At 33.9% G+C, this 17,904-nt stretch overlaps 1 protein-coding gene across 1 annotated transcript; it reads right to left on the bottom strand.

Annotated features, from left to right (window-relative positions):
* Positions 1–1,171: 1,171 nt before the first annotated feature.
* LOC140182969 (uncharacterized) lies at positions 1,172–16,808 on the bottom strand. The gene is made up of 6 exons (XM_072230955.1): positions 16,035–16,808; positions 15,289–15,939; positions 13,909–14,727; positions 3,754–3,810; positions 3,647–3,654; positions 1,172–1,262 (listed from the first exon to the last, which is right to left on the bottom strand). The coding sequence occupies exons 1-6, from the start codon at positions 16,806–16,808 to the stop codon at positions 1,172–1,174; spliced, it is 2,400 nt and encodes a 799-aa protein (XP_072087056.1).
* Between the last annotated feature and the right edge of the window lie 1,096 nt (positions 16,809–17,904).

Here is a 17,904-nt window from a genome sequence, read left to right as displayed (position 1 = left end):
AAATTATAATAAAATAAAAATATTAATAATAAAAATAACAAACACAATATGATTATTGAAAGAAAAAATCTAATATTTCATATAACTTAAATTTAACTTAAGTAAATTATATATAAACTATAATGTTATATGAGTTTTTATACAATATATATTATATAAACAAATATATATATAACAAAAAAAATCTTTCTTTTAAGTCACACCAGATTGTAAAGAGGAATGCTAGGGGCCAGTAATTTTGTGATTTGTAGCCATCAAATAACCATCAATGATGGTTTTAATAGTGTGAGATGGGTGTGAAATTTCATCTAATGTCTCACTTTTTTTGCTGGTTACATGTTGGACAGAATTTAACAAAAGTTGTTGGCCCCTAGACTTTTCCTTTAATATATAAAATTATAAACACATTGTATATTAGAAAAACAACTGCTTAGTGGTATAGAAAGGCATGTGTGCAAGGTTTGAATTCTTGTTGCAACATTTTTGTAAAATAACTATATATGCGCTTACATCATGATGATGTCATCAGCGCACAGTTGATTGCAGGTTGATCGATCCGGTTTAGCTACGGTTTACACGAATTTTGACTAATTCAATCGTGCGGTTTACACAAATTTTGACTGATTCAAGCGTGTATGATCGATTTTCCATCTTAAACGATCAGAACATCTAACCAAATTGGATAAAAGCAATTGGTATAATAGATAGATATAGAATGTGGTTGGCTAAATTAATTAGTTAGTGTAGTTTGTTATGAATTATGATTGCCACCTTGGCTTATATACTATGTGAAAATAATTGTACAGTAGTTAGTTAGAATTGGAGAATATTTCAATAGCAAAAGTGTGTATATATACAGAAATACTATTTCCTTTATCCAACCAAGGGCACTGGGTATCACACAAACAACCTTGCCACTCACAACTCAAAACTATGATTCATGATCCCAATCCGTGTGGATCTCTTTGAAGATAAAGAACAAAGTGAAGTTCATCGATGGGAAAAAGGGGATCTGACCTTTGAGGCTTGGGAGTTGGGATGGTGCAACACTTTTGTTCTCTACTGGTTACATGGACCCAAGCATTGAAATCTTGCACATCGTGCTCTCATGTGATAATGGTTGCGATTTTTGGCATGAATTAAAGCATCACTACTACAAGGGGGGACATATTCAAAATTCCCAAGCTTCAGGTTGAGCTGCACACCTATCACTTTCTACTACGCTAAACTCAAGAATTGGATGAGTTTCAGCCAATCCCCAACTGCCATTGACAAAAAGAATGTTCATGTGGTTTACAAGTAGTAAGGGAATATAAGATTTGTTTTCTTAGAGGAATGAATGAACCAATATTATACATTACAGAGGCATAGATTGCATCCATTTCACCAAAAGATGATGATGTATGGCACTACAGATTGGGATACCTCTCTCCTGCCAGATTAAATAAAATGCACAATACTTTTTCTTTTATCAAAATTCCTAAAATAAATTTCCCTTGTGACTATTGCCATTTGGCTAAACAAGAATGGCCCCCTTTTTTCTGATAGTAACACTAAAATTATAGATTTTTTTTTATCTCATTCATATTTATATATATTTTTAGTCGTAAATACTTACTTACAGTGGTTGAAGATACTTGGCTATATTTTATGAAAACTAAAACTGAAACAAGGAATTTGTTGCAAAATTTCATTAAAATGATTGAAACACAAATGTCAAGAGTTATTAAATGTGTGAGGTCTGAAAAGAGACAAGAAAACATTTTGAATATGGCTAGAGCGCTGATTTTCACATCCAACATACCAAATTGTTTTTGGCCTTATGCAAATGGATATGTCATTCATGTGATTAATAGAGTACCTAGCTCAACTTTACATGATTGCAGTCCATATCACTCATTGTTTCAAAAGTTACTAGACATTAGTCATTTTAGAGTCTTTGGTTGTTTGGTTTATGCCTCTTCTCTTCCTTCATTCACACACAAAGAAATTTGACAAGAGATAGAGCTTGGAGGTGCGCATTTTTGGGTTATAAAAATGGCGCAAAAGGTTACATTTTAATGGACACTCACACTAAAGAAGTGATAATTTCTAGACATGTCATATTTTATGGAACTTTATTTCCATTTCATACCAGTACCAATGCTGACTCTCAAGTTACTAATAATAAAATGGAAGCTGATGCAATGTCTAATTTTCACAATATTTCTAATATTTTTTATGATCACAATAAATCTAACTTCCCTCCAACACAATCTGATTGATTCTAAAATGGATTCAATTGTTCCATCAATTGAGCACAATTTTGACTACACCAGGCAATCAATGAATTGTACAGGAGTCTCATTCTACTTACTCGCTCATGCATCTCATCAATCTTCAATATTGTTTAACTAGTCCTCCTACTCAACTTTTCCATATTCCATCTCATTCTTCATCATTTCCTAATCATTATGCATCCTTAAGAAGATCAACTGGGGAGAAAAGAACACCGAAATACCTCCAAGACTTCCAATGTATGCAGCTTACTTCTGATGTCTAATAGCCTCTATCATCTTCAAATAAATTATACCCTATCTCCAATTATGCGTCTTATGACAAGTTTGTTATGTTTCTAAAGTTTGTGTTTATTTTAAGAGGAAGTATAGGGAGCCAATAGAGTATATGTACAATGTGTACAATGGGGGTTTAGGGATGTTCGATTCAGTAGGATATCAGATGTTTATTATCCCTGGTACCCGGATGGTTATTCTGGATAGTATGGGTGTATTGTGTTTGAAGTAGTATTTTATCCTGAATGTTTATTTTTTAACTCATATTGGGCCAAATAAACAGCCAAAACAATCCATTATATACATTATACAAATATTTCATTGGCTCCCTAGCGGGATTCTTATTTAAAACCTAGTCCCACATAAAAGGGAGTTGTAAAACTTTAAGTGTTTATATATTAGAATTGAATACTTATAGGTAAATGAAATTCAATCAAAATAATGGGCCTTCACAAGAATATGCACGTCTAGCTCGATGGCGATGAGCATTTAGTCATCGATGGAGACCAGAATTTTATGCATGTCTAACTCGACACGCCTGCTGGTACTAGTCCCAATACTCCTATGTAGGCCCATCTCTGAATAATGATCCTATGGCCCTCCTCAAACCGGGTACTCCTGAAGACAAGTGGGCCACCACATGTCCTCTTTCTGTCCTGTGTTGGGTCTCCAGGCACTGGATGCTCCCCTCCGAACTGGCGTTTCACCCGACAGCATGGTGAAACTCCACAATATTAAAACAGACAAGGAGGACAACAGACATCTACTCTTTAATTTATATTCTGATGGACTAAGTATCTTTCATAAGAAATCGAAGAAAAATACAACAATTTTTTCGTTCCCCACTTTGTCTCTGCCGTCAACCAGTTCGGAGTAATAGCCTACAATGCGAGGTCATGGTACGGCGTCTACAGAAACTGCATATCAAAGTGTAATGGACTCGTTAGAAGCAGTTCATTACGTATGAGAGGCAAATATTTATAGTCAACTAAATAAAACAAATTGGCGTACCTCATTCAAAGGCAATCGATCTAACGCCGTACACCATCAGAAGACTCTCTGTTTGTATTGGTCTCTACTCTGCTGGGACATACCTATCAACCTGTTCACATATGCAACCAATCACGTTATCACACTCTATGGAAGAAAAAGTTTAGTCACATAAATAGAAAAAACAAAAAACGTAAATGTAAATTGTTACCTCACTGCTAGGGGAAACATCGGGATCTGCCTCTCGGGTGGACACCACTAATAAAACCTGTGGTATATCCACGACACTAGGAGCAGAGTGGATCCAGCTATGTCCGTGGTATCACGATATGCTGCATGGCATAAGAAGTGGTACATCCATGCAAACACTGCAGATCCCCACGACATACCGCTGCACCTCCCAAAGTCGTCCAACAGTGACAACCATATGATATTCACCTAATTGTTTGACTTGTCAGTCATCAGGTAACCACCAATCAGCAGCATGATGTAACACATAGTGTATTGTTGGAAGGTGGCTGGATCAGCTGCAGCTGGCATGTGCCAGACTCAGTCTCGAAGCCATGTCATCTTGATGCTAAACAACTCCTTCTTCTAGGCACCCTGCTGTTGACCATGAGGGAGTCTGGCACCTAGGAGCTCCTCTATGTACTCACATGTCGGATGGCAGTACCAAGTCTGAAAGTCACGCAAGCACCCACCCACTAGCTCTCTGTTTGTGTGTAATCCCGTAACGTCTTGCAGGGTGATGGTGCACTCACTCTATGGTAGGTGAAAAGTGTGGGTCTCCAGATGCCAGTGTTCCACAAATACAGTGATCAGGAAATTGTTAAACACGAAGTCCCTGAGTTATACCGTGTAGTCGAACCCAGCCTCCCTTAGGTAAGGGACAATGGCATCTGGTAGTGCAATAGTGAGACTCACCTACCTAGGTAGTAGTAAGCGAGGCCTCTGTTTAAAAATAAAACTTTTTAAAAACTTGGATTTTAAACTTAGTTCTCTAGCATATTCAAATTTAAAATTAAAAATATAAAATTTGACTCAAAAAAATAGTGTAACGTAATAAACAGGGATAAGCAGTAATTCATACATTTTTTTTATTTATTTAAAAAAAATTTAAAACCGTTAATAAATAAATTAAATTAAGTTAATTAGTAAATTAACTTTTACTATAAGTAAATTCGACACATAATAAATGTTCATAAGTTGTCTACTAACCTATTTTATGTAACTTAAAGATAATCCATTCTACTCACATGCAAAAACACTAAATAAATCTATAAAAGTACCATAACTATAATCACATACGTTTATTAATTTAAAAAATAAAAACAACACTAATCTCAAAGTCGATTGCTCTTGTAATGTACCAACTATTATTCAGGCGGTTGATGTCAGGATCTCATGCATCGGCACACGGCATAACGTCCGGACAACTCAAAAATATCAAGAAAATATTTAAAAAAGTAAGAAATGATGGTTAAAGGAGATGGAAAGTAGGCCAGAAAGCTTTGTGAACACGTATAGTCTGTAAATAAAATAAGGTCCGTGTCATAACACGTATGCACACATGATACATGGACTTGGATTTGTGTCTTTTCTAATTTACAGTGTAAACGAGACACTGTAAATAAAATAAAATATGTTATGAAAATCGATAAAAACTGTTCAAATTACCTATTTCAGTAATTAAAATATTTATTTTATTTATTTAAAATATTGAGAAAAAAGGTACATTAAAAAAAATATATTCACATCATAATTAAGAAGAAATGAAGTTATTTTAATATATTATGTGCAAAAAATATTAACAAATGCTAATACATTTTAAATAAAAAAAAACATTCAAAATCCTAAATTTTAATTGCTAAAATTTTAACTTTAAATTCTAAATTTTATATCTAATTAAAATCATTGTTATAAAATATAATAAATATAAAATTATAAGTTATTTAATTAATAAAAGACTCAGAACCTTTATAATACTAAAAGTGAGTGGTTCTCTCATATTACTCCCACTCTTTTTAGTCATACATCTCCGGTAGGAATGTTGGAATGGAGCATGTGTGCATATACTATGCACATATTTTTTAAGGTGAAGGCCCATTTCGATCTCGATAATTTTTTCATAGGATTTTGAGTCTTCTGACAAAAATAAATATTCTTTTTAATTTTTAATATTTAATTTTACGAGACTAATTAATTTTTCACTGTTTTAGTAATGAATTTTTTTTAAAATATATTTATATGACATATTAATTATTAATATATTTTTTATTTAATTTTTATAATTAAAAATAATTTAAAAATTATTAATATTTTTTAATTTTATATCGCAAATTTAGCTAATATATTTAAAAAAATAACAAAAAATTAAAAGAAAATAGTCATGATAATTATTTTTAAAAGACAATGAGACTTTCAACAAAATAAAATTTATTAATTTTAGTTAGTTCTTAATAAATAAATCAACTGTTTAACATATTATGTAAGTTCATTCTATTAATATAGAAAAAAAATATTGATAAAAATCTCATAAAAATAAAAATTAAGGACTAAAATAATTTTTTTTTATTAAAAACTTCATTATCTTTCGAGATAATGATCAAAAACCTTTTAAAAAATTTTCTCTATTTTTTACCAACTTAAATCTTCTCGCTAAACACTTTTTCATTCATTACTGTCATCTTTGCACCGTGTGAATGTGAACCACATAATCACAAAACCTTTGAGCAAAGCTTTTAATAATTTTCTGTTAAAATAGGGGTTTTTTTTTTTATAGATTTTTTATACAAAATAATTGCAATGCAAGTAAAGAGACAATTTTGGACATACGATTATTCGGTACATCTATTGGGAAATATAGTTAAAAAATGTTAGAGGAGAAATAGTTAACTTTTAACAAATATTTCAAAGTTATTTATCATTCTATAACATATTCTTTCGGAATTTAGTAATGATTAGAGTTAAATAATTTTTATAATATGACTTTTAAGTTATAAATTCTAATTTGATGGAATTAGACAATTTTTGTTATTCCATAAATATTTTTCAAATTAATATTTACGATGTAATAACTCACAATATAAGTAAACATAGTTAAAATAGTAGTTTATTTAAAGCTCATTTGTCAACTTTTGAAAAGGTTAATTTGATTATTAAAATGTTATGAAATAAGAAATTTTTTTTTTGTGACTGAAATAAATTAAACAAAGAAAAACAAAACAAACAAAATAAGGAACTGCTTAAATAGAGGGACAGTCCCGTTTAAGACTACTCTTAAACTCCTCCCAAGGTGAAAGAAGCTCCACATGCGAAAGTTGTAACTTCATCGCCATCTTTGCCATAGTATCTGCCACCGTGTTTGCATCTCTCATAATCAAACGAAAGTCAACCCGCCAATTCCAATGCATGATATCTCTTATTTTGAGCACCAGTGGATCAATAAATCCAAAACCATCTTGAGTAACAAGATTAAATGCTTCCACACAATCCGTCTCACAAATAACATCTCGTTGACCCACATCCCAAGCTAACAGATATCCTCTCCAAATAGCAAACAATTCCCCTTGAAGAATACTATTACTCTCAATCATTCCCAAACACCCCCTTTGCCAGCTCCCATTACAATCTCTAATAACACAAGCAAAACCAACACTATCACCCGAACCAAAATAACTAGCATCACAATTAATCTTAAAAGTACCAATAGATGGAGATTCCAAAAACTATTTAGAGTAGAGGGAAGGGACATACGTTGTAGTTCAAAAATATTACTAAGCTCCTTTTCTGAAGTTAATGCCAGACAAATCACTTTTTTCGGAGGCCAAGTTTCATGGGAATTAAAGATGTCATTATTCCTTGCTCGCTATATCCACCAAAGTCCCGAAAAGAACTTGAACGGATGCTCTCTGCTATGATACAAGAACCAGTTCTTCAAATCCAAAGGATGACAAGAAATATCCAACCTATGCCAGACAAGCTGAGCTTTTGGGCAATCCCGAATACAATGTAAAACCGATTCTTGGCTAGAAAGACATCTTGGACACCTATCCGATGACGACATCCCTCTTCTAAAGCGAAAACTTGCAGTAGGAAGAGCCTCCTTAAGACACAACCAAGCCAAAAACTTATGCTTTTCCGAACAAGCTGACGCCAAAGCCAAAGCCAATTCCCCCGCTCCTCCCAACCAAACAACTGCTTACACAACCACAAGTAACCATTGCGTGAGTCATAGACTTTGGCAGCAGACCCACTCCAATACCAACCCACTTCCGGACCTGCTTGTTTATCTGGATTGTAAGAGAGAATATTATCTTTCAAATTTTGAGATAAAGGAGAATAAAGATTATCCAAATGCCACCTACCAACTGACCAAATATCCTGTATCCGGAGATTCGAATCAGAAATGTGAACATAATCCATCTCATTAGATAACCGTCCTTCTCTTCTCCAGCTAGAAAACCAAAAATTCTGGTTCAAATCTCCAATACACCAAGCAAACCCATTCTTCAACACTTCCCAAGCCTTGCAAAGACACCTCCAAATGGGAGAGTCCTTATTCTTAGGATAACTAAAACAGTCATATAGAGATGATCGGTATTTGGCATCCAACAATTGGACCCATAGCTTGTTTGGCTGCTGGAAAAAAGTCCAAACTAGCTTTCCAAGAAGAACAATATTTACACAATAAGGATCTCTAATCCCCAAACCTCCATATTTTTTTGGAGTAACCAGTACCTTCCAACTAACAAGATTCAATCCTCTTCCATCAACTTGTCCTTTCCAAAGAAAATTCCTCATCATAGACTCCAATTTACTAATGATTCCTTTGGGAAAAATAGAGACATGCATCTGGTACGTGGGAATAGCAGCAGCAACAGAATTAACCAAGCAGAGCCTACCAGCCCGATTGAGTAAACTTCCTTTCCAGCTTGCTAGCCTACTCCGAATCTTATCCAAGACACCATTGAAAGCTGAACGAGTCACCCTAGAATGGCTAAGGGTAACTCCAAGATACTTGCCCAAGTCCTGGACAAATCTGATAGAGGATACCCTAGTAAAAACCTCTTTCCTTGTTGCAGAGACATTTTTGGAGCAAAGTGCTTTAGACTTCTCGACATTAATCTTCATCCCAGATGCTTTGCAAAAAGTCTCTAAAACTAACATCACATTTTGCACTTGTCTCTTTGTAGCTTTACAGAACAGAAGCAAGTCATCCGCAAACATTAAGTGGGATATTCTTGGTCCCCCTCTAGAAATAGCAACCAGCTCCCACAAGCCCAAATCAACCTGATGACTAATAAAGCATGCCAATCGCTCCATACACAACACAAAAAGATAGGGTGGCATAGGGTCTCCTTGTCTAAGACCTCGGCTAGAAGTAAAGCCATTCAGACGACTCCCATTCCAAAGAATAGATAAGGAAGAAGCAGTGACACAATTCATAATCAAATTAAGTGTAGGAATAGGAAAACCAAAGCTTTTAAGGGTATGAGCTAAAAACCTCCAGTCAACTCTGTCATAAGCTTTCTCCAGATCAATCTTAAAGGCCAGTGTGCCTTTCTTTGATTTAGTCTTCTTCATAAAGTGGAGGACTTCTTGAGCAATAATGATGTTGTCAGGAGTTCCTCGTCCCGGAATAAATCCTCCTTGAAGAGGGCCAACAATCTCCACAAAATGAGGACGAAGCCTATTAACAAGGACCTTCGTGATGATCTTGTAAACTACATTGCAGAGACTAATCGGCCTGAAATTTTTCATAGATACCGGTGATTCAACCTTTGGAATGAGAACCAGTAAAGTCTCCAACATTCTCAGATCAAGAGGAACACCAGAGAATGCCTGCTTAACCATCTTCCAAACATCAAGACCAATGATCTCCCAATATTCTTTGAAGAAGAAAGCTTGAAACCCATCAGGATCCGGAGCTTTAAAAGAGTTCATTATGAAATAAGGAATTATGAGTTTGTGTTGTCACAATATTTTTTTTCTCTCTTTTTTTTTCTTTTTTTTTTTTTAAGCTCAGAAAGTTCACCATATATGTTTTATTAAAATTTTACAAATTTAGGTATAATAACTTTTGAATTTTGATACATTTTTTATATGATCATCTTTAATGTCAATATAATTTTAACTAAGTCGACAAATTTAATTTTTATGGTGTAATTAATATTTATATTTTAACTAAAATTATTTTGGTTAGCATTTATGGTATAGTAATATAATATATCAGTTTTAAAGGATACTATTTTACAATTATTAGGATGTTACTATATATGATTTACTATGCAGAGAAGTTCCCAAAGTATTTATTATTTCACAATTATATATAACTGACTTTTATTCTTTAATTAAAAAGGTATCCATCAATGTATATTTAATTTTTTTTGTTTGTCTTGAAAATATTTTTTTATAATAAATTTCTAATACATTTTTTGTCTTCAATTTTCTTATATAGTTCTAAGATATTTTAAAATAATATATTTATGAATTATAACTTTATAAAGAGATATATAGCACTGACGATAATTGAATCAAATAAACAATATTGTAAAAGTAATATTTTAATAAAATGTTACTTCACAAGAAAATAATATTTTAAAATAAATATAATTATATTTAAATATTATTTAATTTAAACTGAAAGTTTCAACTCTAAATATAAATGTTAAAATTTAAAATTTTATATGGTTTGATTTAGATCTATTTAATTAAATTTTAAAAAAGTTAGAATTTTAAAATTATATTTATTTTAAATATAACTTCTCAATGTAAAATAGATTTTTTTTCCTTAAAAATTGAATTTTTTTTGTAGTTATACATTTCTTCAAATTGATCAAACTTTATTTAAAACTAAATAAAATGACAAAATCAAATCATAATATTTTTTAATGTTAAATTTTAAATTTTAAATTAAATAGTGTTTGATTCAATTTATAATTTTTTATTCTGAATTATTTTTTGGTTTATAGGAAGGATTTATAATTTAAGATTTAAATGTTAGAGTTTAAATTTTAATATATTTATTCAAACATCACTAACGAATGGATATCAATATTTACGGTGTTGGCTTTTTCATAACATTGTTAGTTTGATAAGAGGAATTTAGGGTTCATGGTTTGTTTTTTTCGTTTCATTATTAATGTTTACGGTGTTAAGCATTTCATGATATTTTTTTATTTATAGGAGGGATTTATAGTTTAGGTTTTCGTTTTTATTTGAATTAGTAGTGTTTACGGTGTTGACCACCCCTTGGTATTTTTGAGTTTATAAGAGGGATTTAAGATTTAGGGTTTAAAGTTTAGATTTTTTTTTTAATTTTAATACATATGTTCAAACATCATTAACTAATATAAATTAATATTTTCATGACATTATTGGATTGATGGGAGGAATTTAGGGTTTATAGTTTGTTTTTTTTTTTCTTCATTATTAGTGTTTATGATGTTGAACACCCATGATATTTTTGGGTTGATAGGAAGGATTTAGAGTTTAGAATTTTGTTTATGTTTAAATTATTAGTGTTCATAATAGATGTTGACCACCTTATCAGCGGCGGAGCTTGAATCAAAATTTGGGGGGGGACAAATAGAAAATAATTGTCAAGATGCTTTTAATATGGACCCATTAGAAATAAGTTTGTCTAACCTCATCTTTCTGATTTGGGTGATATTGCCAAATTTAGAGCTATTTTCCAGGGTCTCGTTCCAAAGAATTAAGGTCAAACTCATCGGATGCAACTCTTTAAACTTTTGAAGGTTATATCTTGCTTTTTTCGTGATTCATTAAAGTAGAAGAACTATCTACAGGTGTTGATATTGTAAAAGTTATATGTTCTCCTTCTTGAATATTAGCCTTCCTCTTAAAAAATACATCAATTCTTTGATTTTTCACGATTATTTTATATAAAAATTTGAATATATATCCTATAAAATATGTAAAAAAGAAATTAGAAGCACAAATATTAAAATTTATAATATTTATTGATTTTTTATTAATTTATACAAATACAATAATATCAATACTTATTGAATATTCTAATTTTTTTATCATATAAAAAATAAATTAAATAAACAGTAAAATATAAAATAATATTAAATTACATAAATAAAAAATACCTAATTTTTATATTTGAACTCGAAGATAGAAAGAGTGTTGCTTATTGAATAGAGAGTTGTAAAATACAAATACACTCGGTTCAGTCCAAATCCAGCATGTTTTAAATGTTTAAAACTAAAAACTATTGTGTAATAAAAGTAAGAGATGAAGATTAAACTTTGGTATTTTAAGTCATAGTAAAGTATTTGAGCCAGTTGAACTATTTTTTATTTTTTAAAAAAATACTACTAATTTTTTTAACAAAAGTTTAGGGAGCCATGGCCCCTTGTCTCAACTAAACTCTGTCACTGCACCTTATGGCATTTTTTGGTTTATACGTGGGATTTAGGGTAGAGTTTAAAATTTTTAGTTTTAATATATCTGTTCAAATATTATTAATTTGTGAATTTTAATGTTTACAGTATTAGATTCTTCATACCATTGTTGGGTTAATAGGAGGAATTTAGGATTTAGGGTTTTTTTTTCCTTAATTTAGGGTTGAATATTAATAGTGTTGAGTACCCCATGACCTTTTTGGGTTAACAAGAGGGAATTAGTCTTTAGGGTTTTGTTTATATTTGAATTATTAGTGTTCACGGTATTGATATCCGTGATATTTTTTGGTTTACATTAGGGACTTAAGATTTAGGATTTAGAATTTAAATTTTTTAATTTTGATACATTTGTTCAAATATCATCACTAACAAATAGATGTTAATATTTATGATGTTGGATTGTTCATGATAGTTGAATTGATAGGAAAAATGTAGGTTTTATGGTTTGTTTTTCCTGAATTATTAGCGTTTATGGTATTAAGCACACCATGACTTTAGTGCTCACGGTATTGACTATTTCATGATTTTTTTTTTTTTTGGTTTTTAAGAGGAATTTAGGATTTAAGGTTTAGAGTTTATCGTTTTTAATTGTAATACAATGTTTTAAATATCACTAACTAATGAATATTAATGTTTACGCTGATGAATTTTTTATGACATTGTTGGGTTGATAGGATAAATTTAGGGTTTATAGTTTGTTTTTCCCTTAATTATTAGTGTTTACAGTATTGAGCATCTTATGCCATTTTTGTATTTACAGGAAGGAATTAGGGTTTATGATTTTATCATTTTTCTTAATTATTAGTATTTACAGTGTTGAGCATCTTATGTTATTTTTCGTTTGTAGGAAGGATTTAAGATTTAGTGTTTAAAGTTTTACAGTTTTTAATTTTAATACTTTTGTTCAAAGATCACTAATTAATAGATATTATTGTATATGTTGTTGGGTTCTTCATGACACTGTTGGTTTGATAAGAGGGATTTAGAGTTTAGAATTTTTTTTTAACTATTAGTGTATACGATGTTGAACACCTCATAACATTTTTTAATTTATAGGAGGAATTTAGATTTTAAAATTTGTTTTATATTTATTTTTTTTCAAAGATAAATATTATTTTATTAATATAAAATAAAAGTGTTTCCATAAGGAAGTACAAGAGAATTGGGTATTCCCATTTATCATCAGCTGTGACTGAAAGACTAAGAGCTTAAATAAGAGTAAAGTAAGAGTAAAGAAAAAGTAGCATCTATCAGGTATGGTTCACGAGTTCACGCACTAAATTGCTAGCTTCTTTCACTATCTCTGGTGCTGGGCTTATTACCTTCTCAAAAACACACCGATTCCTCGCTTTCCAAGTGCTCCAACACAGCGCCGCTATGAGCAGGGTCTTTTGTCTACCGTCGAATTGAGCCGCTGCCCAGGATAAGACTCGTTGCCACCAATTGAAAAAAGGTTCTTCTTCTCTCATCCATAGGTCAGGGGTTATTAAGCTTAGGCTCCATATTATTGAAGACAGGGGGCATTGGAACAAAGCATGAGAAATTGATTCAGCCTTCAAGATGCATCTTGGACAAGTGGCAGGAGTGGATGCGAACCGGCTGTGAACTTGTTGCAACACCGGAAGCTTTTCATGAAGACTTTTCCATAGAAAAATCTTAATTTTATGTGATAATTTCAACTCCCAAATGCTATTCCAGACTCTGTTGTGTATGTTCTGGGACCTCAATGAAGTAGGAGAATGAAAGAATCCATAAGCAATTTTGTATCTTGACCCAACTTCATATATACCAGATTTTGTCCAGCACCAATTAACTTCATCCTCCTCCTCTGTTGGTTTGATTGAAAAAATTTTATTGCATATATCAACTGAAAAAATCGACTCAATCAGATTTTTATTCCAACTTCTATCAGGATTTAGTAATGCACTAACGTAATACACTTGCATATTTGGCGGGATTGTGAGTGCATTTTGAGGGACATTAAGGGGCACTGGTGGTGGGAGCCAGGGGTCATGGAAGATGCGAACATTAGTGCCAGAGCCTATTTTCCATAACAAGCCTTTCTCGATCACCTTGCGCCCTTCAAGAACACTTCTCCAACCCCACGACGGTACGCTTCCTATCTCTGCATGTAGGAAATCTGTATATCTGAAATATTTAGCTTTGAGCATTCTTGATAAAGTAGAATTAGGGTATTTCATTAGACGCCAACATTGCTTGCCCAATAAAGCCAAATTTTGCGCCCTTAGATCCTTGATCCCCAGCCCTCCATCTTTCTTTGGTCTCGTCATTGTGTCCCATTTAATCCAAACCATTCTTCGTTCTGCGCCTTTTTGACCCCACCAAAATTGTGAGAGCATGCTATGAATCTCAGTCAACAGCGTGTCTGGGAGCTTGAAACAAGAGAGTGTATAAATAGGAATCGCCTCCCCTACCGCTCTTAATAGCGTGTGCCTGCCACCTGATGACAATATACTTCTTTTCCAACTCATAATCCTCTTCTGAACTTTATCCTTGATAGCTCCAAAGGTTGCTTTCTTTGATTTTTGAACTATAGAGGGCAGTCCCAGGTATTTGTCTTGTGCTCCGATATGTTCAATATTTAGTATTTGAGCAACTGCTAGTCTTGTGTTCTGAGGAGTGTTGTGACTGAAAAAGATAGCCGACTTATTCAAATTGACTTTTTGCCCACTAAAACCCTCATAGGTCTCTAGCAATTCTAGAATTCTTTGGCTTGTATTAGGTGCACTCTTGCAAAAAAGGATTGAATCATCAGAAAACAAAAGGTGATTAATTGTTTGACATCTCCGATTAACTTGAACTCCTTGAATTAATATGTTTTGCTCTGCCTTGTGTAGCAAGAAGGAAAGTCCTTCTGCACAAAAAAGAAAGAGATATGGAGATAGGGGGTCACCCTGTCGAATGCCCCTATTTGGCCTAAAATAGCCAAATGGTTGACCTTCCACAACAATAGAGTAAGAAACAGTCGTTACCAATTCCTTAGTCCAGTTAATCCATTTAGCATCAAACCCCAACTTATCCATAATATACCATAAAAAATTCCATTCAACCCTATCATAAGCCTTGCTCATGTCTAGTTTAATAGCCATCTCATGCTCTGCCCCACTTCTCTTATTTTTCAAATAGTGCATACATCCGTGGGCAATTAGAATATTATCTGAAATGAGTCTTCCTTTGAGAAACGCACTCTGATTTGGACTTATAATTTTATTCATAATACCTTGTAATTGGTGCACCATAACTTTAGAAATAATTTTATACATAACTGAAGACAAACTGATCGGTCGTACCTGAGTCATGTCACTAGCATCTGTCACCTTTGGAATCAAATAAATTTGAGTATGATTGAAGCTTTTTAAAATTCTGCCACTGTGAAAGAAACTTCTCACTACCTTAAAAACGTCACCTCCAACTATATCCCAGAAAAAGTGAAAAAACTTAGCTGTAAACCCGTCATCACCAGGAGCACTCTGAGCATGAACACTAAATGTAGCTCTTTTGACCTCGTCCATAGTTACTGGCCTTTGGAGCCTACGGTTCATGGAAGCTGTAACCTTAGACTCCAAATCCTCTAAGTATGGATTCGGATCAGCCGAACAAGAAGAAGTAAAAATATCGCAAAAGTAGTCCTCAGCTACCTTTGCAATATCCTCCGGTTTCGATGCAATCTCATTGTCCCTCCCCACTAATCTCCAAATTCTGTTCCTTCGCATCCTTGATTGAAATTTCTGGTGAAAGAATCTAGTGTTCTGATCTCCTTCTTTTAGCCACTTGATTCTAGATTTTTCTCGCCAATAGCTCTCTTCTTTCAAATATGCCAGCTCTAACTTCTCTTCCAAACTGGTAACCTCCTCTCCCCCATTGATTCCAGCCACCCGCAACTCCTCTAGTTTAGCTTGAAGATCCTCAATTTCTTTCCGGGAGTTTGCTTTGTGAGTTTTCTGCCATTGAACTAGTCTATGTCTACAAACTTCAACTTTTGGGCCAAGGAGAACATAGCCGAGCCTACAACTTCCATTCTCCACACTTCACTGACAATTCTCTTGACATCCTCTTCTCCACACCAACGTTCCTGGTATTTAAACCGCCTTTTACTATGCCAGGATTGAGGTTCGGTTTCCATCAAAATTGGAGCATGATCCGAGCCTGACTCTGTGAGCCTGTGCACCACTGCATTCGGAAACTTCATCTTCCATTCCATCCCAACTAAATAGCGGTCAAGCCTTTCCTTCACCAAATCCTCTCCTTGTCTTCGATTTGTCCACGTGAAAGGGTGTCCCACCATTCCAATATCCACCAATTCGTTACTGTCAATAAAATTAGTGAATGTTGCAATGGTGGTTGCTGATTTTTGGCCTCCACCCTCCTTTTCCGCTTGGCTTGTTATAGCATTAAAATCGCCTGCTATTACCACTTTTCCTTCCATGTGTTGGCTCATTGTTATAAGCTCCTCAAACTGTAAGGATCGAATTTGTTCTGAACAACTCAAATGGACACCAATGAACGCCCATACCTCACTGCTTCCGACTTCCTTAATTTCGGCTGCCACAAAGAATTCTCCACTGCTAATAATTTGAACACTGATGCTGTCCTTCCAAGCTAGCACAAGTCCTCCTGCCACTCCTGCCGGGTTAACAATATGCCAGTTTTCGTAGCCGCATACCCGAAGTTTTGCTTTCACCTGTCGAGATTGGTTCTTTGTTTCACTTATAAACACAATCTCGGGGGAGTGGGATTTACAGATCCCTTTTAAGGTGTGAATTGTCAGGGGTCTCCCCAAACCCCGACAATTCCAAACTATAGTTCTCATGGCGCCTTGGGTGCCATTTGTAGGCTGGCACCCTCCACCATCTGTTCAACTGCATTTTCATCCTCTGTTCTTGCTTTCTTTGTAGTTACTTCAGCTATACCACTCATCAACCTTTTTTTGGGTTCACTTTTAGTATCTGACTCTGCAGCACCTTGTCTTGCTAACCTTTTCCACTTCCTACCTTTTTCTGTGGTGAGACACTCCCCAATAGCGAATTGCATAAGCTGCCCTTCATTCTCCTTGGTATTGGACTGACCAGCTATGATAACCTCCATGCATTCTGTTCTAGAATTGGCTGATTGAGGTGACTCAGGTGCTGCCCTGTTACCAGTGTCTTGTGGTTTCAAACTTTGTTTCCCTTCTTGCATTGACATCCCTGCAAATTCTTCCAATAAGCAGTTTAAGACCGGTTTTTTCTTACGTTGAGTGGCCTTATTCTGGTTTTGGATTGAGTTGTTGAATGTTCTTTCTCCTTCAGAGTAGATTCGCGTTCCCACTTGGCTAGCTTTAACCCATTCGCCAATGTCATCCTCTTTTACCATCTCACTCTCTGTGTCCTTCAGCAGATCATGGCAGTTTTTCACCTCGTGCCCCAATTTTGCGCAATAGGTACAGAACTTTCCAAGTCTCTCATAGCGCAGTGCCACTTCTACCTCCTTTTTATTAGGTCCTGCCACTATTAACTGATCTCTCACTTGCCTGGCAGCATCGATATTGATTTTGGCTTTCACAATCCTAGTTTCTCTGCCTCGCATCTGAAATTTACCTACCTCCAACACTGTGCCCAGATTCTCTCCCAATTTACGTCCAACTTCGAGGGTTTTAAACGATTCTGGCAAACCCCAAAATTGAACCCAAACTGGAAAATTGGAAATAATCTCTTCATCACAGTTCTGATCTTCCTTCCATCTCTTGACATGGAGCACATAATCTTTGAATAGCCATGGAGAACCACGTTCAACACGCAAGACATCCACTTCTTTATTAAAAAAGAATTGGAAGGAATTATCCCCTTTGTCACTCACGCTAAATCCTTCCGGGTTTCCCCATATAGCCTTTAAAGCATTCCCCATGGTTCCAATTGAGAAGGTTTTGG

This window comes from Arachis hypogaea, chromosome 20 (assembly GCF_003086295.3).
Source record: "Arachis hypogaea cultivar Tifrunner chromosome 20, arahy.Tifrunner.gnm2.J5K5, whole genome shotgun sequence".
NCBI lineage: Eukaryota > Viridiplantae > Streptophyta > Magnoliopsida > Fabales > Fabaceae > Arachis > Arachis hypogaea.
Note: the sequence above shows the minus strand (reverse complement) of the source record. Positions and strands in the feature narration are given on the sequence as shown.

Coding starts and splice junctions, on each gene's coding strand:
- LOC140182969 (XM_072230955.1), bottom strand. CDS start 16,808: ATGAGAACTATAGTTTGGAATTGTCGGGGTTTGGGGAGACCCCTGACA. Junction 15,940..16,034: donor AAGAGGATGTCAAGAGAATT/GTCAGTGAAGTG, acceptor GTTCAATGGCAG/AAAACTCACAAAGCAAACTC. Junction 14,728..15,288: donor ATGCTAGTGACATGACTCAG/GTACGACCGATC, acceptor CTTTTTTGCAAG/AGTGCACCTAATACAAGCCA.